This window comes from Pseudophryne corroboree, chromosome 6, assembly GCF_028390025.1.
Source record: "Pseudophryne corroboree isolate aPseCor3 chromosome 6, aPseCor3.hap2, whole genome shotgun sequence".
NCBI classification, from domain to species: domain Eukaryota; kingdom Metazoa; phylum Chordata; class Amphibia; order Anura; family Myobatrachidae; genus Pseudophryne; species Pseudophryne corroboree.
This window is the reverse complement of record NC_086449.1, coordinates 437232821-437260596: the sequence shown is the minus strand read 5'-3', so window position 1 is coordinate 437260596 and position 27776 is coordinate 437232821. Positions and strand designations below refer to the sequence as shown.

The 27776-nt window shown below is 46.4% G+C and overlaps 1 protein-coding gene across 3 annotated transcripts in view; it reads right to left on the bottom strand.

The window, feature by feature from the left end:
* The window catches only part of SLC2A13 (solute carrier family 2 member 13), a 440469-nt gene that overhangs the window by 336473 nt on the left and 76220 nt on the right, over window positions 1-27776 (bottom strand). For all 3 annotated transcript variants that reach the window (XM_063927084.1, XM_063927085.1, XM_063927086.1), the window contains exon 2: window positions 7053-7212. In XM_063927084.1, coding sequence (XP_063783154.1) covers window positions 7053-7212 — 160 coding nt within the window. The remainder of the gene's footprint in view (window positions 1-7052; window positions 7213-27776) is intronic.

Genomic DNA, 27776 nt, shown 5'->3' with positions numbered 1-27776 from the left:
CGTAAGAGAAATACCATTTAACTTTTCATAAAATTGTAATATAGAACCAGCTTAGTTGTATCATTCTGCCCATCTTTCCTCTCTGGTTGCACGTTCAGTTCCTACACACTGTGCATGCCCAGGATGATAATGGAGCATGTACAGACAATAAGAAAAAGGACGCGGTAATGAAGGTGAACATTCACACACTTCTGAAAAGCTTTCTACAGAAAGCAGCAGCTTTTCAGAATTGCTCTTTAAATACAATCCTGGAGATCAATAACCTCTGTATTTAAGTGATGCCCATTTTAAGCAAGTCTGAAAGTAAAGGAACACCAACGCCAATTTTTACATGACGAACGGACCCCTTAGTGTCTCCGAGATTAATTCCTATAATACTGAGAGAGGTTAAAAATGAGGAAACAATCTGCTTTTCACCATATTCACATAAAACAGCATCTTAAGCGCCCCTCCACTTAAAGGAAATAACACTTTTCTGTTTTTGGGGAGGGAGGGATGGAGGGAGGGAGGGGGGGGGGGGGCAGGAAATCAGGTAAGTAACAAAAATCTAGTAAGATTAGATTTGTTTTAGTAGGAGGGTTATACATAAGTGTTCATTCTCTAGAAGACTGATGTTGTAATGTAAAAAGGACATTTAGTTGTCGCTGTAAAAGTTAACAATATTAACGTAAACTGCTGACATGTAATTATAATAATTCAATATCTGGAGTATGAGACTTTTTGGCAGCTTGTTCAAGTTCTGTAACAGTGCTTTTCCCACTTTTCACCTGTGCATTTGTTCTTTAAAAATAGCTTTAGCTCCTGTTTCAGCTTTCTCCAAATACATGTCTTACGTGCAAACAAGGGAAGCAAAAATAGCACGGGCAGCAGTCTGTGTCTATTTGTAGCTAGAGTTCCAGTTACATGGCACATGATGTCTTTCTTTGCATCCCAGAATAAGATATTAAAAATCAATTGTCTGCAAAGCTACATTTATTTTTGTCTGACTTTCACTTAACTTCACCACATATGCTTTCTATGGTAGACACTAAAAGGTGAGGAAGTTCAGTAAAATATAAAGTAACCAGACCAATAACACATAACCCAACACGTCAAAGTTTTTGGGGAGAATCCTCAAAATCCCCAAATACTACATGTGAATAATAAGATTTTACTCACCGGTAAATCTATTTCTCGTAGTCCGTAGTGGATGCTGGGAACTCCGAAAGGACCATGGGGAATAGCGGCTCCGCAGGAGACTGGGCACAACTAAAGAAAGCTTTTAGGTCACCTGGTGTGCACTGGCTCCTCCCACTATGACCCTCCTCCAAGCCTCAGTTAGGACACTGTGCCCGGACGAGCTGACATAATAAGGAAGGATTTTGAATCCCGGGTAAGACTCATACCAGCCACACCAATCACACCGTATAACTCGTGATACCATACCCAGTTTAACAGTATGAAAACAACTGAGCCTCTCAACAGATGGCTTAACAATAACCCTTTAGTTAACAATAACTATGTACAAGTATTGCAGACAATCCGCACTTGGGACGGGCGCCCAGCATCCACTACGGACTACGAGAAATAGATTTACCGGTGAGTAAAATCTTATTTTCTCTGACGTCCTAGTGGATGCTGGGAACTCCGAAAGGACCATGGGGATTATACCAAAGCTCCCAAACGGGCGGGAGAGTGCGGATGACTCTGCAGCACCGAATGAGAGAACTCAAGGTCCTCCTCAGCCAGGGTATCAAATTTGTAGAATTTTGCAAACGTGTTTGCCCCTGACCAAGTAGCAGCTCGGCAAAGTTGTAAAGCCGAGACCCCTCGGGCAGCCGCCCAAGATGAGCCTTGTGGAATGGGCTTTTTACTGATTTAGGATGCGGCAGTCCAGCCGCAGAATGCGCCAGCTGAATTGTGCTACAAATCCAGCGAGCAATAGTCTGCTTAGAAACAGGAGCACCCAGCTTGTTGGGTGCATACAGGATAAATAGCGAGTCAGTTTTCCTGACTCTAGCCGTCCTGGAAACATAAATTTTCAAGGCCCTGACTACGTCCAGCAACTTGGAATCCTCCAAGTCCCTAGTAGCCGCAGGCACCACAATAGGTTGGTTCAAGTGAAAAGCTGATACCACCTTAGGGAGAAACTGGGGACGAGTCCTCAATTCTGCCCTATCCATATGTAAAATCAGATAAGGGCTTTTACATGACAAAGCCGCCAATTCTGACACACGCCTGGCTGAAGCCAAGGCCAATAACATGACCACTTTCCACGTGAGATATTTTAGATCCACGGTTTTAAGGGGCTCAAACCAATGTGATTTTAAGAAACTCAACACCACGTTGAGATCCCAAGGTGCCACTGGAGGCACAAAAGGGGGCTGAATATGCAGCACTCCCTTAACAAACGTCTGAACTTCAGGTAGTGAAGCTAGTTCTTTCTGGAAGAAAATCGACAGAGCCGAGATCTGTACCTTAATGGAGCCTAATTTCAGGCCCATAGTCACTCCTGCTTGTAGGAAATGCAGAAATCGACCCAGTTGAAATTCCTCTGTTGGGGCCTTTTTGGCCTCACACCAAGCAACATACATCCGCCATATGCGGTGATAATGCTTTGCAGTTACATCTTTCCTGGCTTTAATCAGCGTAGGAATGACTTCCTCCGGAAAGCCCTTTTCCTTCAGGATCCGGCGTTCAACCGCCATGCCGTCAAACGCAGCCGCGGTAAGTCTTGGAACAGACAGGGCCCCTGCTGCAGCAGGTCCTGTCTGAGCGGCAGAGGCCATGGGTCCTCTGAGATCATCTCTTGAAGTTCCGGGTACCACGCTCGTCTTGGCCAATCCGGAACCACGACTATTGTTCTTACTCCTCGTTTTCTTATTATTCTCAGTACCCTTGGTATGAGAGGCAGAGGAGGGAACACAAACTGACTGGTACACCCACGGTGTCACTAGAGCGTCCACAGCTATCGCCTGAGGGTCCCTTGACCTGGCGCAATAACTCTCTAGTTTTTTGTTTAGGCGGGACGCCATCATGTCCACCTGTGGCCTTTCCCAACGGTTTACCAACAGTTGGAAGACTTCTGGATGAAGTCCCCACTCTCCCGGGTGTAGGTCGTGTCCGCTGAGGAAGTCTGCTTCCCAGTTGTCCACTCCCGGAATGAACACTGCTGACAGTGCTAAGACGTGATTTTCCGCCCATCGGAGAATCCTTGTGGCTTCTGCCATCGCCATCCTGCTTCTTGTGCCGCCCTGTCGGTTTACATGGGCGACTGCCGTGATGTTGTCTGATTGGATCAGTACCGGCTAGTTTTGAAGCAGATGCCTTGCCAGACTTAGGGCATTGTAAATGGCCCTCAGTTCCAGAATATTTATGTGTAGGGACGACTCCTGACTTGACCAAAGTCCTTGGAAATTCCTTCCCTGTGTGACTGCCCCCCAGCCTCGAAGGCTGGCATCCGTGGTTACCAGGACCCAGTCCTGTATGCCGAATCTGCGGCCCTCTTGAAGATGAGCACTCTGCAGCCACCACAGTAGAGATAACCCTGTCTCCAAGGACCAGGGTATCAGCCGATGCATCTGAAGATGCGATCCCGACCACTTGTCTAAGAGGTCCCACTGAAAAGTTCTTGCATGGAACCTGCCGAATGGAATTTTGCTTCGTAAGAAGCTACCATTTTTCCCAGGACTCGTGTGCAGTGATGCACAGATACCTGTTTTGGTTTCAGGAGGTCTCTGACTAGAGATGACAGCTCCTTGGCTTTCTCCTGCGGGAGAATCACTTTTTTTCTGTTCTGTGTCCAGAACCATCCCCAGGAACAGTAGGCGTGTGGTAGGAACCAGCTGTGACTTTGGAATGTATAGAATCCATCCGTGCTGTTGTAGCACTTCCCGAGATAGTGCTACTCCGACCAACAACTGCTCCTTGGACCTCGCCTTTATAAGGAGATCGTCCAAATACGGGATAATTAAAACTTCCTTTCTCGAAGGAGTATAATCATTTCTGCCATTACCTTGGTAAAGACCCTCGGTGCCGTGGACAGTCCAAACGACAGTGTTTGGAATTGGTAATGGCAATCCTGTACCACAAATCTGAGGTACTCCTGGTGAGGATGGTAAATGGGGACATGTAGGTAAGCCTCCTTGATGTCCAGGGATACCATGTAATCACCCTCCTCCAGGCTTGCAATAATCGCCCTGAGCGATTCCATCTTGAACTTGAATTTTTTTATGTATGTGTTCAAGGATTTCAAATATAAAATGGGTCTCACCGAACCGTCCGGTTTCGGTACCACAAACAGTATGGAATAGTAACCCCGTCCTTGTTGAAGTAGGGGCACCTTGACTATCACCTGCTGGCAATACAGCTTATGAATTGCCTCTAGCACAGTCTCCCTGCCTGAGGGAGTTGTCGGCAAGGCAGATTTGAGGAAACGGCGGGGGGGGAGACGCCTCGAATTCCAGCTTGTACCCCTGAGATACTACTTGAAGGATCTAGGGATCCACCTGTGAGCGAGCCCACTGATCGCTGACATTTTTGAGGCGGCCCCCCACCGTTCCTGGCTATGCCTGTGGAGCCCCCCCGTCATGCGGTGGACTCAGAGGAAGCGGGGGAAGAATTTTGATTCTGGGAACTGGCTGACTGGTGCAGCTTTTTCCCTCTTCCCTCGTTTTACACGCTTGCATTTCTGAAGCCGAAAGGACTGTACCTGATAATACAGTGCTTTCTGAGGCTGTGAGGAAACCTGAGGTAAAAAAAATTTCTTCCCAGCTGTTGCTGTGGATACGAGGTCCCAGAGACCATCCCCAAACAATTCCTCACCCTTATAAGGCTCTATGTGCCTTTTAAAGTCAGCATCACCTGTCCAGTGTCGGGTCTCTAATAACCTCCTGACCGAATGGACATTGCATTAATTCTGGATGCCAGCCGGCAAAATATCCCTCTGTGCATCCCTCATATATAAGACGACGTCTTATGTTCGCAAAATAGTATCCCTGTTTGACAGGGTTACAGACCACGCTGCAGCAGCACTATCTGCAGGTCTCAGTCTAGTACCTGAGTGTGTAAATACAGACTTCAGGATAGCCTCCTGCTTTTTATCAGCAGGTACCTTCAAAGTGGCCGTATCCTAAGACGGCAGTGCCACCTTTTTTGACAAACGTGTGAGCGCCTTATCCTCCACCCTAGGGGATATCTCCCAGCGTAACTTATCCTCTGGCGGGAAAGGGTACGCCATCAGTAACTTTTTAGAAATTACCAGTTTCTTATCGGGGGAACCCACGCTTTTTCACACTTCATTCACTCATTTGATGGGGGAACAAAACACTGCCTGCTTTTTCTCCCCAAACATAAAACCCTTTTTTAGTGGTACTTGGGTTAATGTCAGAAATGTGTAACACATTTTTTATTGCCGGGATCATGTAACGGATGTTCCTAGTGGATTGTGTATATGTCTCAACCTCGTCGACACTGGAGTCAGACTCCGTGTCGACATCTGTGTCTGCCATCTGAGGGAGCGGGCGTTTTTGAGCCCCTGATGGCCTTTGAGACGCCTGGGCAGGCGCGGGCTGAGAAGCCGGCTGTCCCATAGCTGTTACGTCATCCAGCCTTTTATGTAAGGAGTTGACACTGTCGTTTATACCTTCCACCTATCCATCCACTCTGGTGTCGGCCCCCAGGGGGCGACATCACATTTATCGGCATCTGCTCTGCCATCACATAAGCCTCCTCATCAAACGTGTCGACACAGCCGTACCGACACACCGCACACACACAGGGAATGCTCTGACTGAGGACAGGACCCCACACAGCCCTTTGGGGAGACAGAGAGAGAGTATGCCAGCACACACCAGAGCGCTATATAATTTAGGGATTAACACTATATTGAGTGAATTTTTCCCAATAGCTGCTTGTATATACAATATTGCGCCTAAATTTAGTGCCCCCCCTCTCTTTTTAACCCTTTGAGCCTGAAAACTACAGGGGAGAGCCTGGGGAGCTGTCTTCCAGTTGCACTGTGAAGAGAAAATGGCGCCAGTGTGCTGAGAGAGATAGCTCCGCCCCTTTTTCGCGGACTTTTCTCCCGCTTTTTTATGGATTCTGGCAGGGGTATTTATCACATATATAGCCTCTGGGGCTATATATTGAGATATATATGCCAGCCAAGGTGTTTTTATTGCTGCTCAGGGCGCCCCCCCCCCCCCCAGCGCCCTGCACCCTCAGTGACCGGAGTGTGAAGTGTGCATGAGGAGCAATGGCGCACAGCTGCAGTGCTGTGCGCTACCTTGGTGAAGACTGATGTCTTCTGCCGCCGATTTTCCGGACCTCTTCTTGCTTCTGGCTCTGTAAGGGGGACGGCGGCGCGGCTCCGGGACCGAACACCAAGGCCAGTTCCATGCGGTCGATCCCTCTGGAGCTAATGGTGTCCAGTAGCCTAAGAAGCCCAAGCTAGCTGCAAGCAGGTAGGTTCGCTTCTTCTCCCCTTAGTCCCTCGCTGCAGTGAGCCTGTTGCCAGCAGGTCTCACTGTAAAATAAAAAACCTAATTATATACTTTCTTTCTAGAAGCTCAGGAGAGCCCCTAGTGTGCATCCAACCTCGGCCGGGCACAAAATCTAACTGAGGCTTGGAGGAGGGTCATAGTGGGAGGAGCCAGTGCACACCAGGTGACCTAAAAGCTTTCTTTAGTTGTGCCCAGTCTCCTGCGGAGCCGCTATTCCCCATGGTCCTTTCGGAGTTCCCAGCATCCACTAGGACGTCAGAGAAATATATGTGAATGAACAGTACATGATAAAGCATACATTAATTATAGAGTGTTTCACAAGTTCATCTCCCTTGGGCCAGCAGGGACTTCACATTATAAAGCAGCAATAACAGATACTGAACATTTTTCTATGTTTACACCTGCTGCCATGGGCGCAAATTATACCAAGACCAGGATCAGTCTGTGCAGTTGCAATCACCTGACAAGAAGCAACACCTTCTAGATAGTCACTAAAATATTAACAATTCTTTGCAACCCAATATTAGAGAGAATTATTAACCTTTTCAGAAATTCTATTTCATTACGAACCTCCATCCATCTCTTGGAAGGTAACTAAAGGCACCATCCACAACAGCTGCAAAGAACTGTCCACCCGTGATGAATAGTGTGTTAATTGTAACCAATCGTCCTCTCAAGTGCGGTGGTGCTGCTTCAGCAATGTACACCGGAACAGTCATAGAGGCAATACCTAGGTTAAAGAAAACACATGTTTAAGACAACAAATGTTTTATTTAGACACATAAGAAATATTTCCTGCTAAATACTTTCTTTAACATTACCCACAGACAACAACCAGATTTTATGGTCACAACAACAACAAAAAACTACATTAACATTATTTTTAGCAAACCATAGTGCTTTGGGTCACCAAATGTAAATGTTTATGCAGAAATGACTGGTGTCAGACCTATGGTTTATTGCAGTGTCCATATTCTAAAAGATTGAAAAATTCTTTGGACTAGAAAGGCCAATTTAGGATCACTCTAAATTCATTATTCATTCATTCATACAGGAAGCAAATAAATACATTTCTAACCAGTAGAATCAACCATATTACATGCGTTGTCAATACATATCTGGCCTAACCTAATAATGAACCTATGTTGAGTAATGCATCTCTCCACTTAACCGGAATCATATTACGTGCCTAATTCAAGGTTAATTGCAAAATAACATTTTCCCCTAATGGGTAAAACCATGTGCACTGCAGGTTGGGCTGATATAACATGTGCAATGAAAGTTAGATTTGGGTGGGTTATTTTGTTTCTGTGCAGGGTAAATACTGGCTGCTTTATTTTTACACTGCAATTTAGATTTCAGTTTGAACACACCCCCACCCAAATCTAACTCTCTTTGCACATGTTATATCTATCCCACCTGCAGTGCACATGATTTTGCAAATTAGAAGAAAATGTTATTTTGCAATCAACATTGAATTAGATCCTTTGTTTCCTATGCATAGGTGCATAAAACTGCATTCTATTCAGTGGAATATTTTATTTACAAAGCAGCAGGGCTTCCTAGCAGGTTGGGTTGAAAATTTTAAACTCCATCCAGTTTAAAACATCCCAGGTGGAGTGTTAAAAGTACAGTTACTTCGCCACATATGCTTTCTTGTGTGTTTTCTCAAAATATTAGATCCATTTAAAAACTGGGGGCCAGAGACGAATCCTCCCTGTAAAGCTGGGTACACACTTAACGATGTATACCCAGACCAACATTGCCACAAACAGGACCAGGCATGCATAATGTACATACACACTTGTCGATGCCGGATCCCACGACGGGGAGGCACGTGACATGCTGATTGCTAATGACATCCCCCTCTACGGCCCTGCTGCAGGGCCAACGAGGGATGTTGCTAGCGACCCATGGCAGTGAGCAAATCATGGGTACACACTATTCGAGGTACCCGATATGTCGCTCTGATCCGCGGGATCGGACGACATATCATTTACTGTGTACCCAACTTTACACAGGCTCAGATTTTACACAAGAACCATGAATGTTTTAGTTAAGGTATTGTCCTAGATGTCACCTTTTCTATTTCTTTTACACAATCTGCCTATGCAGAATAAACTTCCAAATAACACAAACCACATACAAAGCACATCACAAATGATTGGACTAACACAGTTCATTATAGCATACCTAACTAATTCACTGTTTGAACCATACCACAAACTCTCTGGAGTTTGAGACTATTTCAGGTTCAGTTTCCATAGCACAAATGTACTGTACTTCAAAAGGTGAACTCTGCCTTTTTTATTATTTGTTTCAATAGTCAGGAACATATAATTTGATCATGTTGCAGCAATCATTTTAACCGAAAAAGGCATCTACTGATCATGGAAATTTACATGAAATGCAGTGCTCAAAGCAATTTGCCAATAAATAACTGCAGTATTTGAAAAAAAAAAACACAAAAAACAGATGCTACTTACATGGGGAATGTATGTTACTGTTTATACGATTTATCTTTTTCACAAAAGCAATAATAACTCACTGTCATTTAATACTTTTAAAATATATCTATGCTAGTAAAGTGATAAACATATCAGACACTACTAACAAGACATAATACATCAATCAAACATCATTTATCTGACATAACTATCCTATGGGCAGCTTCTAGAATATATTGGTGCCAAATAAAGTGTAACAATATAATTGTTACCAAGGTCGTTGTATTTATCCATAATGTATTAACAAAAGATAAATAGAGCACACAAAAGGGGATGCAGATTTATTTTTTCCATCCCAAATATTTTCACAATAGCATTTATCAAGGAATGGAATACTTGCTTGTTTGTGAAGTATGATTATACTTTAAGAAGGTGATCACTTTTACAGATGACAGCTCTGTTTCAACAGGTCTATCTCTGTGCAGCTTGTTTAGCAGCATTGCAAACGCTAGGCCACTGCCCTCTGGGAGTGCATCTTAGCTTAGCAGAATAGCGAACGAAAGATTAGCAGAATTGCTACTAAATTCCTTGCAGTTTCTGAGTAGCTCCAGACCTACTCCTAGATTGCGATCATTGCAGACTGTTTAGTTCCTGATTTGACGTCACAAACACGCCCTGCGTTCGTCCAGCCACTCCTGCGTTTTTACCTGGCACGCCTGCGTTTTTTTAGCACACTCCCTGAAAACGCCAAGTTGCTGCCCAGAAACACCCACTTCCTGTCAAATCACACTACGATCACTCGAGCGTTGATAAAACGTCGCTCGAGCTTGTGCAAATCTCCAAAGTTTTGTGTTAAATTACTTAGCGCATACGCACTGCGTACCATGCGCATTTTCCACCTAATCGCTGCGTTACGAAAAACGGCAACGAGCGAACAACTCGGAATGACCACCATTGTGTAGCCTCCATACAGACTTACACAGCCTCTTGCAGCTTCCCATTGAACTTCTATCACACTTTAATTCTGTAGCCACACTGTATCATAGTGACAACCCTTTAAGGACTGCTGGGAACTTTTTAGATAAGGGCATTCTTCCCTTATAAGTTTCTCTGGAGCTTATGAACACATTTCTCCCCACATGACCCTTTCCAGGAGGGACAAAATGCTCGGTTCCTGGACTTCCTTATTAATGTAGGATTACCATAACCTGCTTTTAACAGGTTCATTGATAACAAAAGGTGTTCAACACAAGTGAGGGTAAATTAAATTAAGAGAAGCTGAAGCAAATTAAGAGAAGCAAATAAGCTGTAAAAGAACATACCTACCGTAAAACATTGAGGAGGCTTTATGTTGTGAGACTGCTTTGCACAAGGGTGTCCTGTGCAGGGCAGAATTGAAATATCTAGACCTCTTAACCTTGTTGGAGGTACTGAACCCCGCAGGTTTCATACATGCATTTACCGAACCCTTCATAGTTGGAAAAATGAAAAAATTCAAATTCAAAACAGAGATATATATTTTATTAGTGCACAAAATGAACCATGCATATCATAAAATCACTGTGTTCAAAGAATAAAACAAACAAAACAACATGAATGTCACAAAAACATAACAATTAATATTTACTGCAAATCAATGCTACTTTTGCTGTTGCCTTTTAGAGACAAGTTCAGAAATGTGCGCCTTCACCTTGGCAAGTGCCACTCTCAAATAATTTTTGCAACAAAGTCTGTTACTTTTCTTCGTTTTAGGTCTACCATCCTCAAAAAGGATTGCTCGCAAAGTTACGTAACAAATGGTTTGAGTATCTCAAGGGCAATTAAAGGGTTCGGTATGGTTTGGTGACACCAAAACGTTGAGCGTGTTGTTGTTCTGAAGAGTTGCTGTTGAACCTGGCTCTGCTGAAGTTCAATGATTTCGTCGAGGTACTCATCATTGACATCTGCTGTTGCAACACTAAACGTGAACGGGTGTTTCACACATGCTGGATAAGACTCTCCGGTGGAGAAGTATCAGTCAAGAAACTTTGCAAGCTCATCTAAGTGCATGGCAATTGCTTGCTTCAGTTCCCCGGGTACAGAAATGTCTCTGATTCCAAACTCATCTTAAACAGTCGTCCAGCAGGGGAAAGTTTGCAAAGTTATCATTCTCTGTTCGTCATTTCCATAACGGCAGCTTTTTTTGAAAAGTCTTCAGGTTTTCTTCTGCTTCGATAATGTTGACTCCACCCCCTGCATCGGTTGATTGAGATGATTGAGAGCATCGAAGATATCGGCCATGTACGCCAAAATAAGAATTAACTCAGAATTTTCGAAGCAATCTGCATGACAATGTTGATGCTCTCGCAAAAACAGGGCTAATTCCACACGCATGGCAAAAACACGACTCAGCACCTTTCCTCGGGATACCCACTGAATGTTAGAATGGTACAGAAGTACCTCGAATTCAGAGCCCATTTCATTACACAGCTCTTTGAAGATGCTTCAGAGCACTATTTTGCACATAGTTCACACATTCCACTACAATTTTTTATACATCTGCCAGTTTTGGGGGCAAGGATTTTGTTACCAACGCATGCCTGTGCAGAACACAGTGCATAACAATGATGTGCGGCGCAGCGACTTTAACCAGTGCACCAAAACCAGAGTTTCGTCCCAGCATGGCTGGAGCTCCATCCGAACAAATTGCAGAAACCATATCCCACGAAAGATCGTTGTCTCTGAAGAAGTCATCCACAAGTTTCTTCACGTCAGCTGCCTTAGTTGTGGTTGTTGTTAGAGGCTTAAAAAATAAAAAAAATCATCCTTTATCATGTCGTCTTTCACATAGCGCACAAATACAACAAGCTGGCTTAGATTGGAAACATTGGTGGTCTCATCGAGTTGGAGGCTGAATTTTGCTGGGCTTGAAATCAGATCTGCAACTACTTGAGCCAAGAGGTCATTGCTCATATCATCTATCCTGCTGCTGATGGTGTCACTTGAAAGTGGAATTTGGGACAACTTATTTTCAGCAGCCTTTCCCAGCATGATATTCACCTGCAACATGCCTTTCACGAAAGTCTGAACTTCTGGAAGGGAGGCCAATTGTTTCTGAAAGAAAACCAACAAGTCTGAAATCTGAAACTTAATTGAGCCCAATTTTAGGCCCGGATCCACACCTGCTTGTAGAAAATGGAGAAACCGTCCTAGCTGAAACTCTCCCGTAGGAGCCTTCTTGGATTCACACCAAGAAACATTTCCTCCAAATACGGTGGTAATGTATCCTGGCCTGAATGAGTGTGGGAATGACTTCACTGGGAATACCCTTATGGGCTAGGATTTTGCGTTCAACCTCCAAGCCGTCAAACATAGCCGCGGTAAGTCCTGAGACACGCACGGCCCCTGTTCTAACAGGTCCTTACTCCGATGAGTAATTCCTGAATATCTGGATACCAAGCCCTCCTTGGCCAGTCTGGAACAATGAGGATCGCTCAGACCTTTGTTCTTCTTATGATCTTTAGAACTTTTGGAATGAGAGGAAGTGGAGGGAACACATACACTGACTGAAACACCCACGGTGTCAGCAGAGCATCCACTGCAATCTCTTGAGGGTCCCTTGACCTGGAACAATATCTCTGAAGCTTCTTGTTGAAATGAGAAGCCATCATGTCCACTTGAGGAACTCCCCAACGACCTGTCACCTCTGCAAAGACTTCTTGGTGGAGTCCCCACTCTCCTGGATGGAGATAGTGTCTGCAGAGGAATTCTGCTTCCCAGTTGTCCACTCCCGGAATGAAGATTGGTGACAGAGCGCTTGTATACTTTTCCGCCCAGCGGAAAATCCTTGTGGCTTCTGCCATTGCCGCTCTGCTTTTCGTTTCGCCCTGACGGTTTATGTACGCTACTGCTGTTACATTGTCCGACTGGATCAGTACAGGCAGACCTCAAAGAAGATGTTCCGTTGTAAATGGCCTTTAACTCCAGAACGTTTATGTGGAGACAAGTTTCCTGGTTTGACCATCTTCCTTGGAAGTTTTCCTCCTGTGTGACTGCTCCCCAGCCTCAGAGACTTGCATCCGTGGTTACTAGGATCCAGTCCTGGATCCCGAACCTGCGCCCCTCTAGGAGGTGAGAGCTGTGCAGCCACCACAGGAGTGATACCCTGGTCTTGGAAGACAGGATTATCCCCTGGTGCATGTGTAGATGGGACCCGGACCACTTGTCCAACAGGTCCCACTGGAACACCCTGGCATGGAACCTGCCAAACTGAATGGCCTCGTAGGCCGCAACCATCTTCCCCAGCAACCAAATGTATTGATGGATTGACACTCTTGCTGGTTTCAGAATTTGTTTGACCAGACTCAGAAGTTCCAGAGCCTTTTCCACAGGAAGAAAGACTCTCTGTAGTTCTGTGTCCAATATCATTCCCAAAAACGACAACCGCGTTGTCGGAATTAACTGTGATTTTGGCAAGTTTAGCAGCCAACCATGTTGTTGAAGAACTGTCATGGAGAGTGCAATGTTATGGACCAACTGGTCCCTGGATCTCGCCTTTATCAGGAGATTGTCCAAGTATGGGATAATTGTGACTCCTTGCTTGCGAAGGAGAACCATCATCTCCGCCATCACTTTGGTGAAAATCCTTGGAGCCGTGGATAGACCAAACGGCAACGTTTGAAATTGGTAATGACAATCCTGAATTGCAAATCTCAGGTAAGCCTGATGCGGAGAATAAATGGGAACATGTAAATAGGCATCTTTTATGTCCACCGACACCATAAAATCCCCTTCCTCCAACCTGGAGATCACTGCTCGGAGAGACTCCATCTTGAATTTGAATCTCTTTAGGTAGAAATTCAGGGATTTCAGGTTTAGGATTGGTCTGACCGAGCCGTCCAGCTTCGGGACCACAAACAGGCTCGAATAAAAACCTTCTCCCTGTTGTGACTGGGGAACCTTGACGATAACCTGATTTTGACACAATTTTTGTATTGCGTCGCAAACTACCTCCTGTCCGGAAGAAAAGCTGGTAAGGCCAATTTGAAAAACCGGCGAGGGGGGACGTCTTGAAACTCCAGCTTGTACCCTTGGGATACTATTTGTAAAATCCAAGGGTCTAGGTTCGAACGAATCCAAAAGTGACTGAAGAGTTTTAGACGGGCCCCCACCGGTGCGGACTCCCGCACAGGAGCCCCAACGCCATGCGGTGGAATTGGCAGAAGACTGGGAGGACTTCTGCTCCTGGGAGCCTGACAAGGCTGGAGATCGTTTACCTCTTCCCCTTCCTCTAGTAGCAAGGAAGGAAGAACCTCGGCCCTTTCTGAATTTATTGGGCCGAAAGGACTGCATCTGATAATGGTGCTGTTTCTTTTGTTGTGGAGGGACATAAGGTAAAAAGGATGTCTTACCCGCGGTAGCCGTAGATATCAAATCATCAAGGCCGTCTCCAAATAAGGCCTTACCTTTATATGGTAGAGATTCCATACTTTTCTTAGAGTCAGCATCAGCATTCCATTGGTGAATCCACAACGCACGCCTAGCTGAGACAGCCATGGCATTGGCCTTTGATCCCAAAAGACCAATATCTCTCGCAGCTTCCTTAGGGTATGCTGCAGTGCCCCTGATATAACCCAGCGTCAAGAGGATGCCATCCCTATCTAGGGTATCTATATCAGATGACAAGTTATCTGCCCACTTCTCGATAGCACTACTAACCCACGCAGACGCAATGACAGGTCGGAGTAGTGTACCCGTGGTCCCATAAATGGACTTCAATGTAGTTTCTTGTTTACGATCCGCAGGATCCTTAAGGGCCGCCGTGTCAGGTGACGGGAGAGCCACCTTTTCAGACAAACGAGACAAGGCCTTGTCCACGGTGGGGGGTGACTCCCACTTTTCCCTATCCGTCGCGGGAAACGGATAAGCTGCCATAATTCTTTTGGGAATCTGACATTTTCTGTCAGGACCTTCCCAAACTTTTTCAAATAGCGTGTTCAGTTCATGAGAGGGAGGAAACGTTATCTCAGGTTTCCTTTCTTTATACATACAGACCCTTTTATCAGGGATAGCTGGGTCCTCAGAGATATGTAATACATCTTTAACCGCCACAATCATGTACTGAATGCTTTTAGCCAATTTTGTGTCTAACCTGGAATCGCTATAGTCGACACTGCAATCCGTGTCCGTGTCGGTATCAGTGCCTGCCAACTGGGCCAATGTAAGTTTTTGTGACCCTGAGGGGACCTGACTTTGGAATAACATATCTTACACAGATTTCTTCCACGCCTGGGTTTGCGACTCAGACTTATCTAGTCTCTTACTAATAAAAGCCACATTAGCATTCAAAGCGTTCAACACATTTACCCAATCAGGTGTCGGCGGTGCCGACAGGGTCACCCCCGCAGCCGCCTGTGTCCCTAATACAGCCTCCTCCTGGGAAGAGCCTTCAGCCTCAGACATGTTAACACTCGTGCACCAAACACAGGGCATATAGGGGACAGACCCACAGTAAAGTCAGTCAGAGAGACACAGAGGGGATTTGCCAGCTCACAACCCTGCGCTGAGAAAACGGGTCTGAAAGCGCCAAGACAATGCTTCAGACCTATAGCGCTTTTATCACATATATATGTTGCACCAATTATATGCCCCCCGTTTTTTGCACCCCTGGTACTTGTCTGAGGAGGACCAGCGTCTCAGCTGTGGAGAGGAAATGGCGCCGTGAGGAAGAAGCTCCGCCCCTTAATGGCGCGCTTCTATCCCGCTTTTCTCAATATTTATACTGGCGGTAATTGGGACAGTGCTGCGGCACTAATGTCCCCTCTTGCCAGTGGGCTTAATGAGGATGTTGGGTCATACTTCTCTCCCCTAAGTCCGACGTAGCAGGTAGACTGTAGCCAGCAGCCTCCCTGAACATAAAAAACCTAACAAAAAAGTATTTTCAGAGAAACTCAGTAGAGCTCCCTGTAGTGCGTCCAGTCTCACTGGGCACAATTCTAAAACTGGAGTCTGGAGGAGGGGCATAGAGGGAGGAGCCAGTTCACACCCTTTCAAAGTCTTAAAGTGCCCATGCCTCCTGCGGATCCAGTCTATACCCTATGGTTCTAATGGTGACCCCAGCATCCTCTAGGACGTATGAGAAAAAAACAGTTATCCTGCATTGGTCTGGACTTATCCATCTTTGTTTTCTTCTCATCCTCAGGTATGTTCAAATCTCACTCTGTAGTCTGCCTATTGCAATCTGAACCTCTGCAAACCATCCCTATTCTAAATGTATGTTCAAATCTCACCCTGTAATCTGCCTATTGCAATCTGAACCTCTGCAAACCATCTATATTCGAAATGTATGTTCAAATCTCACCCTGTAATCTGCCTATTGCAATCTGAACCTCTGCAAACCATCTCTATTCTAAATGTATGTTCAAATCTTTTGTTAGTTTTGTGATTTATGGTTTTGTTGTAATTCAAAATACCTGTGTTTCAAAGTTTGGTCAGTGCCGCGTATTTAATGAAGGCAGACTGGGCTGGTGTTTGCTTAGTCAAACACTGGGTAATTTAGCCCCTTTGATTAGTGGGACATTTGCTTCAGGTGTAGTTGTGTCAATTTACCATAGTATACCTGTAGCTTCAATCATGCACAGCTGTGCATTCCAATACTCAAAGCGTTCCTATCTCTAAGCGTTTTGAAAATTCACAGTAAAAAAAAAAAAAAAAACAGTTGGACAAACATTGAACAACATCAAGAAAGAAATCTAGAACATTATGTGGACTCAAACCTCTGAAATGAAAACACCAGGACTATGCCCACTAACCCTCTGGCAGAGAACATCAGTAGTGCCTTTACGGGCTTACCCCTCAAGGTGAGCAGGGAGCACTGGTGGGGAGAGCACCAAAGCCAGGCTCAGCAGGGTTATTTTCTACAGATTTTAGTGTGCTCCCCACATTCTCATACCCCCCCACCCCCTGCTCCAATTAGACCAGGATCATTTCCCTCCTTTCGTTGTTTACCTGCAAAGGTGATCTCACCATGTGCTTTCTTCTTTAAAAAAAAACAAAAAAAACAAACTAACACACTTTTACTGCATACTTCAACCCTACCGTGTGGTAATCCTGTGAGGTGTGCCTCCACTGTTTGCACACCCTGCCAGCAGCATCTAACACAGTGCACCCCAAATGGGGGCCTCTGGTGGTTCTTCGGCAGGCAGGATGTGCTGCACGTGGATTGTTCATGCAGGTTATATCATACGACTACACAAGTGCCAGTTTTCCCATGTATGCATTGGGCCCATGTATGGCTTACCTCCCAGTGTAACCTCTCTAATGCGCCCAATATGGCTGCCTCATCTGGTACGCTTGTGGATGGGATGGAAATACATGGACCCGATAGTTTTGTTGGTATCCTACTCTGAATGTTAGGATGCTGCAATCACTCCCATTTTGTGTCATCTCTTCTAGGGATGGACTATTCCACCCAGGGTAATCCTATGCAGTGCCCCAAAGATGGCTGCCGCACCTGGTACCCTGTGAGGGTGGAATACACAGCCCATGGAAGTTATTACCCAAAATGCCTACACCAACCCTGCATTATCATTACACTATGCATTTTAGGTTTTCATTTTTATGTCTGTGTGGCCTGTGTATTGCTGTATTAATCTTCTGTATTATGTTTGTTTTGATGTCTGTAAAGCGCCTTGAGTCCTGTTTGGAGAAAGAGCGCTATATAAATAAAAATAGGATTTTGATACCTACCGGTAAATCCTTTTCCCATAGTCCGTAGAGGATGCTGGGGACTCCAAAAGGACCATGGGGTATAGACGGGATCCGCAGGAGCTTGGGCACACTAAAAAGACTTTGACTGGGTGTGAACTGGCTCCTCCCTCTATGCCCCTCCCCCAGACCTCAGTTATAGGTACTGTGCCCAGGAGAGACGGACATTTCGAGGAAAGGGTTTTGTTAAACTAAGGGCGAGAAATATACCAGCCCACACCACAAACATACCGTACAACTGGAGTAGCATGAAACCAGATAACAGTATGAACTAACCACAGCAACATGCTGAACATAACTGATACACAAACCACGTGTAACCGAAAATAACCAGTATCAATTCAACTGCAAGGAACAGTCCGCACTGGGATGGGCGCCCAGCATCCTCTACGGACTAGGAGAAAAGGATTTACCGGTATGTATTAAAATCCTACTTTCTCTTACGTCCTAGAGGATGCTGGGGACTCCAAAAGGACCATGGGGTCTATACCAAAGCTCCAGAACGGGTGGGAGAGTGCGGACGACTCTGCAGCACCGAATGAGCCAACATGAGGTCCTCATCAGCCATCAGTAGAATTTAGCAAAAGTGTTTGAACCGGACCACGTAGCTGCCCGGCAAAGTTGAAGTGCCGAGACCCGTCGGGCAGCCGCCCAAGATGAGCCCACCTTCCTGGTAGAATGGGCCTTTACTGACTTCGGCAACGGTAGCCCAGCCGAAGAATGAGCTTGCTGGATCGTATTACAAATCCAGCGTGCAATAGTTTGCTTAGAAGCAGGATTTCCAATCTTGTTGGAAGCATACAGGACAAACAAAGCCTCTGTCTTCCTAGTCAGAGCCGTCTTGGCGACATAAATTTTCAAAGCTCGTACAACATCAAGAGACTTTGGGACCACCACAGCATCCGTAGCCACAGGCACCACAATAGGTTGGTTTATGTGAAACGAAGAGACCACCTTCAGCAGAAATTGTTGACGAGTCCTCAATTCCGCTCTATCCGAATGAAAGATCAAATATGGGCTCTTGTGAGACAAGGCCGCCAACTCGGACACTCGTCTGGCAGACGCCAGGGCCAAAAGCATGACCACTTTCCAAGTGAGAAACTTTAACTCAACCTTACGCAAAGGCTCAAACCAGAGAGACATAAGAAACTGCAACACCACTTCAAGATCCCACGGCGCCACTGGTGGCACAAATGGAGGATGGATATGCAGCACTCCCTTCACGAAAGTCTGAACCTCAGGAAGGATGGCCAATTCCTTTTGAAAGAAAATAAATAAGGCTGAAATCTGCACTTTGATGGAACCTAACTTCAGGCCTGCATCCACGCCTGCCTGCAAAAAATGGAGGAAACGACCCAAGTGAAACTCCTCCGCAGGAGCTGCTTTGGTTTCACACCACGACACATATTTTCTCCAAATACGGTGATAATGTTTCTCCGAGACCTCCTTCCTAGCCTTAAGGAGAGTGGGGATGACCTCCCCGGGAATACCCATCCGAGCTAAAATCTGGCATTCAACTTCCACGCCATCAAACGCAGCCGCAGTAAGTCCGGAAATAGGCAGGGCCCCGGCAGTAACAGGTCTTCTCTTAGAGGAAGCGGCCAAGGATCTTCCACTAGTTTTTCCTGAAGATCCGGGTACCAGGCCCTCTGTGGCCAATCTGGAGCGACGAGTATTGCCCGAACCCTTGTTCGCCTTATGATCCTCAACACCTTTGGAATGAGAGGAAGTGGAGGGGAAACATACACCGACTGAAACACCCACAGAGTTACCAGGGCGTCCACTGCACAGACTTGGGGGTCCCTTGACCTGGAACAATACTTCGGAAGTTTCTTGTTGAGGCGAGACACCATCATGTCTATCAGAGGAGTTCCCCAATGCCTTGTCACCTCTGCAAATACCTCTTGATGAAGAGCCCACTCTCCTGGATGGAGATCGTGTCTGCTGAGAAAATCTGCTTCCCAGTTGTCCACGCCCGGGAGGAAGACTGCTGACAGAGCGCTCACGTGTTGTTCCGCCCAACGAAGAATTCTCGTGGCCTCCGCCATTGCCGCCCTGCTCCTTGTTCCGCCTTGGCGGTTTACGTCGCCACCGCTGTTATGTTGTCCGACTGGATCAGGACAGGGAGAACATGAAGAAAGTTCTTCGCTTGCAGGAGGCAGTTGTAAATGGCTCTTAACTCGAGAACATTTATGTGGAGAGAAGATTCCTGGCTTGACCATTTTCCCTGGAAACTTCTTCCCTGCGCGACTGCGCCCCAGCCTCGGAGACTTGCATCTGTGGTGAGCAGGACCCAGTCCTGGATTCTGAAACAACGTCCCTCTAGAAGGTGAGAACCTTGCAGCCACCACAGTAGAGAGATCCTGGCCCTGGAAGATAGACTTATTTTCCGATGCATGTGTAGGTGAGAACCGGACCATTTGCCCAGCAGGTCCCACTGAAACACCCTGGCATGAAACCTGCCAAACGGAATGGCCTCGTAAGCCGCCACCATCTTCCCTAGCACTCGAGTACATTGATGAATCAACACACTTGTCGGTCTCAAAAGCTCCTTGACCATGGTCTGTATTTCTAGAGCCTTGTCCTCCGGAAGAAACACTCTGAAGCTCCGTGTCTAGGTTTATGCCCAGGAAGGGCAGCCGAGTCGTCGGAATCAACTGAGACTTTGGCAAATTTAAAATCCAACCGTGATGTTGCAGAACCGTCAGGGAGAGTTCCACATTCTTTAACAATTGTTCCTTTGACCTCGCCTTTATCAGGAGATCGTCCAAGTACGGGATAATTGTGACGCCTCGCTTGCGAAGGAGTACCATCATCTCTGCCATAACCTTGGTGAAAACCCTTGGGGCCATGGAAAGCCCAAACGGCAACGTCTGAAATTGGTAATGACAATCCTGCACCACAAATCTCAGGAAGGCCTGATGCGGAGGATATATCGGGACGTGTAAGTAGGTATCCTTTATGTCGACTGACGCCATAAAATCCCCCCCTTCTAGGCTGGAGATCACAGCTTGAAGAGATTCCATCTTAAACTTGAAAGTTTTCAAGTATGGATTGAGGAATTTTAGGTTCAGAATCGGTCTGACCGAACCGTCCGGCTTCGGTACGACAAAGAGGCTCGAATAGAACCCTTCCCCCTGTTGGGACGGGGGAACCGGGACAATGACCCTCTGTTGACACAACTTTTGTATCACAGCATTTACCACTTCTCTTTCTGGAAGAGAAACTGGCAAGGCTGATTTGAAAAAGCGGCAGGGGGGCATCTCCTTAAACTCCAGCTTGTACCCTTGGGACACTATGTCTAAGACCCAAGGATCCAGGGCTGATTGAAACCAGACCTGACTGAAGATTCGGAGACGGACCCCCACCGGCACGGACTCCCGCAGGGGAGCCCCAGCGTCATGCGGTGGACTTGGTAGAGGCGGGGACCCTGCAGGCGACTTCTCTCCACTTCCTCTACCCTTTGAAGTGAGGAAGGACGAGCCCTTACAACATCTGTATTTATTAGGCCGAAAGGACTGCATCTGCCGATGGGGCCCTTTTTTCTGTTGAATGGGAACATAAGGAAGAAAAGATGACTTACCCGCAGGAGCGGTAGACACCAGGTCAGCAAGGCTGTCACCAAACAAGACACTACCTTTGAAGGGGAGAGCTTCCATATTTTCTTGGGAGTCGGCATCAGCATTCCATTGATGGATCCACAGCGCCCTCCTGGCCGAGACCGCCATGGCATTGGCTCTTGATCCCAAGAGGCCAACATCTCGCGCCGCATCCTTTAGGTAGTCTGCAGCGTCCTTAATATTACCAAGAGTCAAAAGAATATTATCCTTATCAAGGGTATCCATATCAGAAGCTAAATTATCAGCCCATTTAGCAATAGCACTACTAACCCATACCGACGCCACAGCAGGTCTGAGCAATGCACCAGTATTAACGAAAATGGCCTTCAAAGACGTCTCCAGCTTGCAATCCGCCGGATCCTTGAGAGCGGCCGTGTCAGGGGACGGAAGCGCCACCTTCTTGGACAAACGGGATAGAGCCTTGTCGACATTTGGAGACGACTCCCATTTTTCCCTGTCATCAGAGGGGAAAGGATACGCCAAAAAAATTCTCTTGGGAATCTGCCACCTCTTATCCGGCGACTCCCAAGCTTTTTCACAAAGAGCATTCATTTCATGAGAGGGGGGAAACTTCACCTCAGGTCTTTACCCCTGAAATAGGCAAATCCTTGTGTCCTGAACAGCAGGTTCATCAGAGATATGTAAAACATCTTTAATAGCCACAATCATGTACTGAATACTCTTAACTACCCTTGAGTGTAAAGTAGCCTCATTAAAATCGACATCGGAATCAGAGTCAGTGTCGGCATCTGTATCTACCATCTGGGTAAATGAACGTTTTTGTGACCCTGAGGGGGTCTGTACCCGAGACAAAGCATCCTCCATGGATTTTCTCCATGTTTGTGTCTGAGAATCAGATTTCTCAAGCCTCTTAGAAAATAAAGCTACATTAGCATTAAGTGTACTTAGCATAGTAACCCAATCAACAGAGCCATTTCCAGCCCCTTTTCTGCGCCCCCGGTAACTTCCTCCGGGGAGGAACACTCAGCCTCAGACATGCCGACACGTAGTACCGACACACCCACACTCACACTGGCCAAATAAAAGGGACAGCCTACAGAGAAGCCTGGAGAGAGAAACACAGAGGGAGTATGCCAGCTCACACCCCAGGGCCCATATACCACACCACGATAATATATGTTAATAGCACTGACCTTAATGATAAAAAAGCACCAATTTGTCTGTGCCCCCCCCCCCCCTTTTTGCTCCCTTTTACTTGTAAGGACCTTGGAGGTCCGGGCCAGCGTCTCTGCAGCGGCTGTGGAGAGAAGAAAATGGTGCTGGTAAGCTGTGCGGCTAAGCCCCGCCCTTCCCGGCGCGCTTCAGTCCCGCTTAATTTTGAAATATTTATACTGACGGGGGTATTATATACGGTGCCCGGGCATCGAATATGCCTTTAGCCAGTCCTAATGACCTCAGTAACTGCTGCCCAGGGCGCTCCCCCCCAGCACCCTGCACCCTGTTGGTGATGTGTGTGGGAGCATTGAGTGCAGCGCTACCGCTGCGCTGTGCTTCCGTTACTGAAGTCTTCTGCCATCTGAAGTCTTTGGTTCTTCTAATACTCACCCGGCTTCTGGCTTCTGTGAGGGGGGTGACGGCGCAGCTCCGGGAACAAGCAGCTAGGCGAACCAAGTGATCGAACCCTCTGGAGCTAATGGTGTCCAATAGCCTAAGAAGCAGAGCCTTTAACTAAAAAGAAGTAGGTCTGACTTCTCTCCCCTCAGTCCCACGATGCAGGGAGCCTGTAGCCAGCAGGTCTCTCTGAAAATAAAAAAACCTAACAAAAGTCTTTCTAGAGAAACTCAGTAGAGCTCCCCTAGTGTGTGTCCAGTCACTCCTGGGCACAAAGTCTAACTGAGGTCTGGGGGAGGAGTATAGAGGGAGGAGCCAGTTCACACCCAGTCAAAGTCTTTTTAGTGTGTTCAAAGCTCCTGCGGATCCCGTCTATACCCCATGGTCCTTTTGGAGTCCCCAGCATCCTCTAGGACGCAAGAGAAAATTAACAGCTGAAACACCACATATATCAGCTGGTAATAGAAGGTAAATAACTTTATGCTGAATGTTATTAGCTCATTGCATATGAAAGTCGATTTATAGTCAAGTACCCTAAGGAGACCATTATTTTTTAAACTTAAATATAAATAATACAGAATAGGCAATTTCTCAATGACAGAAGGCACAGATAAATTCAACTATGCACTGGTGAATCAGATGGACGACTTAAGGCAATTGTAGAAGATATCATGACACAGGCGTATTACACAATTACAGCACCAAAAAAAATGATGAAATTAACATGTTATGACAACTGTCTCTAGACAATGCCAGAAGCATAACCGTTTAGATTTATCTACAGCAAACAGCATAAATACAAATTAACTTCTCTAATTGCCGTTAACTACTGAATACAACCAAAAACAAAACTTATATTAGGTGACACCTTTCAAAGAAATATGTGGACAGAACATTTCTGAAAACTGTGCTACAGTTATATCCCTTTCACACAGCACAAATAACCCGGTATCGACCCGGTATATTGCTGGGTTGATGCGGGATGATATGCAGTGTGAGCAGGTTGCTGGGTCGATCCAACCCGGGACCCGTTCACCGTATTAACAGGGGCAGCGTGGAGATGATCTGATCTCCCAGCGCCACCCTCGATATCAACCCAACGGCATATTGACGGGTCAGGAAGCCAGTGTGAAAGGGTCCAATGCCGAGTCACACCCGTTTCCAATTGCCGGGTACAACCCAGCATTGCGATCAGAAAATGGTGTTACATGTACAAAGACAAAAATGGTGTTACTAATACAAATACTACTACCAATACTTATAATAAAAATAATAATAGATACTGGATTTAATTTCCTATCCTTTACTGCAAGACTGGAGGCTATGGATAACGCTTCCTTTTCTGCAGTTACTTATTAGTAATCCTTGATTAATGTCCCTCGTGTGTACTCAGGATTTTAAATATTTGAAATCTGGGATATGCTCCAAATATAGCTCTGGCACACTCAAGTAATTACACTTTTTTAAAGGAGTCTTCAGCTATACTACTACTACTAGTAATAGCATAATCTAGACTTCTGGGGTATGGAGTAAAATCTGGAATGGTCTAGACTGGCTCCCTGAAGCGACCACTGCCACTGTGGAGTTTGTAGTGCGTGTCCCATCAGGGGAGTGGGTGTGTTTGGCAGCTGTCCCGGGTAGTGGTGGTCGGGGAACACAAATTAGGAGATGGTGGAGGAGAGAGTAATGCCCATCAGGTGATGCACTGCACAAATAAATCCCCAACTGCCTCAAGCTCATTACCATATCATTTCCATTTTTCATTTTCTGACTTAGGCCCAGATATTTCAAGCCTTGGAGAATGATAAATTGCACGGTGATAAATTACCAACCAACCAGCTCCAAACTGTCATTTTTCAAATGCAGCCTGTGACATAAAAATTAGGAGCTGATTGGTTGGTACTTTATCACTGTGCTATTTATTACTCTTCAAGGCTTGATAAATGGGGACCAAAGTCTATCTACTCTTTTTGAGGTTCGTCATTAAACCCTCCCAACTTGCGTATTATTAAAAAAAAAAATAAGAATTTACTTACCGATAATTCTATTTCTCGTAGTCCGTAGTGGATGCTGGGAACTCCGTAAGGACCATGGGGAATAGCGGCTCCGCAGGAGACTGGGCACAAAAGAAAAGCTTTAAGACTACCTGGTGTGCACTGGCTCCTCCCCCTATGACCCTCCTCCAAGCCTCAGTTAGGATACTGTGCCCGGACGAGCGTACACAATAAGGAAGGATTTTGAATCCCGGGTAAGACTCATACCAGCCACACCAATCACACCGTACAACTTGTGATATGAACCCAGTTAACAGCATGATAACAGAGGAGCCTCTGGATAGATGGCTCACAACAACAATAACCCGATTTGTTAACAATAACTATGTACAAGTATTGCAGATAATCCGCACTTGGGATGGGCGCCCAGCATCCACTACGGACTACGAGAAATAGAATTATCGGTAAGTAAATTCTTATTTTCTCTGACGTCCTAGTGGATGCTGGGAACTCCGTAAGGACCATGGGGATTATACCAAAGCTCCCAAACGGGCGGGAGAGTGCGGATGACTCTGCAGCACCGAGTGAGAAAACTCCAGGTCCTCCTCAGCCAGAGTGTCAAATTTGTAAAATTTCACAAAAGTATTTGACCCTGACCAAGTAGCAGCTCGGCAAAGTTGTAAAGCCGAGACCCCTCGGGCAGCCGCCCAAGATGAGCCCACCTTCCTTGTGGAGTGAGCTTTTACAGATTTTGGCTGTGGCAGGCCTGCCACAGTATCAGGAGACGGTAGTGCCACCTGTTTAGACAAGCGTTTGAGCGCTTTATCCACCCTAGGGGGTGTTTCCCAACGTACCCTATCCTCTGGCGGGAAGGTGTATGATGCCAATAACCTTTTAGGAAATATCAGTTTTTTATCGGGAGAAACCCACGCTTCATCACACACTTCATTTAATTCCTCAGATGCAGGAAAAACTACAGGTAGTTTTTTCTCACCAAACATAATACCCTTTTCAGTGGTACTTGTACTATCAGAAATGTGTAAAACATTTTTCATTGCCTCAATCATGTAACGTGTGGCCCTACTGGAAGTCACATTCGTCTCTTCATCATCGACACTGGAGTCAGTATCCGTGTCGGCGTCTGTATCTGCCATCTGAGGTAGCGGGCGTTTTAGAGCCCCTGATGGTCTTTGAGACGCCTGGACAGGCACAAGCTGAGTAGCCGGCTGGCTCATGTCATCAACAGTCTTTTGTAAAGAGCTGACACTTTCACGTAATTCCTTCCATAAGCCCATCCACTCAGGTGTCGACTCCCTAGGGGGTGACATCTCCATTATAGGCAATTGCTCCGCCTCCACATCATTTTCCTCCTCATACATGTCGACACAGTCGTACCGACACACAGCACACACACAGGGAATGCTCTGATAGAGGACAGGACCCCACTAGCCCTTTGGGGAGACAGAGGGAGAGTATGCCAGCACACACCAGAGCGCTATATATATATGTTGGGATAACACTATACAGAGTGTTTTTCCCCTTATAGCTGCTGTTTATATTATACTGCGCCTAATTAGTGCCCCCCCCCCTCTTGTTTTACCCTTTTCTGTAGTGCAGGACTGCAGGGGAGAGTCAGGGAGACGTCCTTCCAGCGGAGCTGTGAGGGAAAATGGCGCCAGTGTGCTGAGGAGATAGGCTCCGCCCCCTTCTCTGCAGACTTTTCTCCCGCTTTTTTCAGGAATCTGGCAGGGGTTAATATACATCCATATAGCCCTGGGGGTTATATGTGATGTATTTTAGCCAGCCAAGGTGTTCATAATGCTGCTCAGGGCGCCGCCCCCCCCCCCCCCCCCCAGCGCCCTGCACCCATCAGTGACCGGAGTGTGTGGTGTGCATGAGGAGCAATGGCGCACAGCTGCAGTGCTGTGCGCTACCTTGGTGAAGACTGATGTCTTCTGCCGCCGATTTTCCGGACCTCTTCTTGCTTCTGGCTCTGTAAGGGGGCCGGCGGCACGGCTCTGGGACCGGACTCCGAGGCTGGCCTGTGTTCGGTCCCTCTGGAGCTAATGGTGTCCAGTAGCCTAAGAAGCCCAAGCTGGCTGCAAGCAGGCAGGTTCGCTTCTTCTCCCCTTAGTCCCTCGATGCAGTGAGCCTGTTGCAAGCAGGTCTCACTGAAAATAAAAAACCTAAAACTAACTTTTTCTAAGAAGCTCAGGAGAGCCCCCTAGATTGCACCCAGCTCGGTCGGGCACAAAAATCTAACAGGCTTGGAGGAGGGTCATAGGGGGAGGAGCCAGTGCACACTAGGTAGTCCTAAAGCTTTTCTTTTGTGCCCAGTCTCCTGCGGAGCCGCTATTCCCCATGGTCCTTACGGAGATCCCAGCATCCACTAGGACGTCAGAAAAAAAAAGTGTCACTCCTTTTTCCTGCAAAGACATGGGGTGCCAGTAAATGCTACACAACGCCACACTTACGGTACCACTTCGCAGATTTTGCAGTTTCATATGGCTGCAAAGAAAAATCTGTGACTTGAGCACTAAAAGGGGCCCTGGGGGGTGCAAGCTTGGTTGTTGCTGCTGGCCTTTACATGACACGGCAACGACCCGTTGCACCCTTTGTTGGTAATAGGACTGCCCTTAACATTCTCGATCTGGTTCCACATTTGTGGTTATTTACCGCTGAAAACTTTTCAGTCCTACTTTGCCATTTCCATTTCTAATCCTCGGTAATCTTGTTGCTGACTATGCCACCACCAAATTTTTTTCTTGTACTTCCTTCTTTGGTCTCTCTATGCTGATGTCGCTTTGCTGTTGACGAACGTTTTTTTTCTTTCCACCACTTCTTCTCGTGTCTCAGTTCCACCTGTATGTTTTTCAACTCACCGTTCTGGTACTCCAATGAAATGCCTCCTTTCCT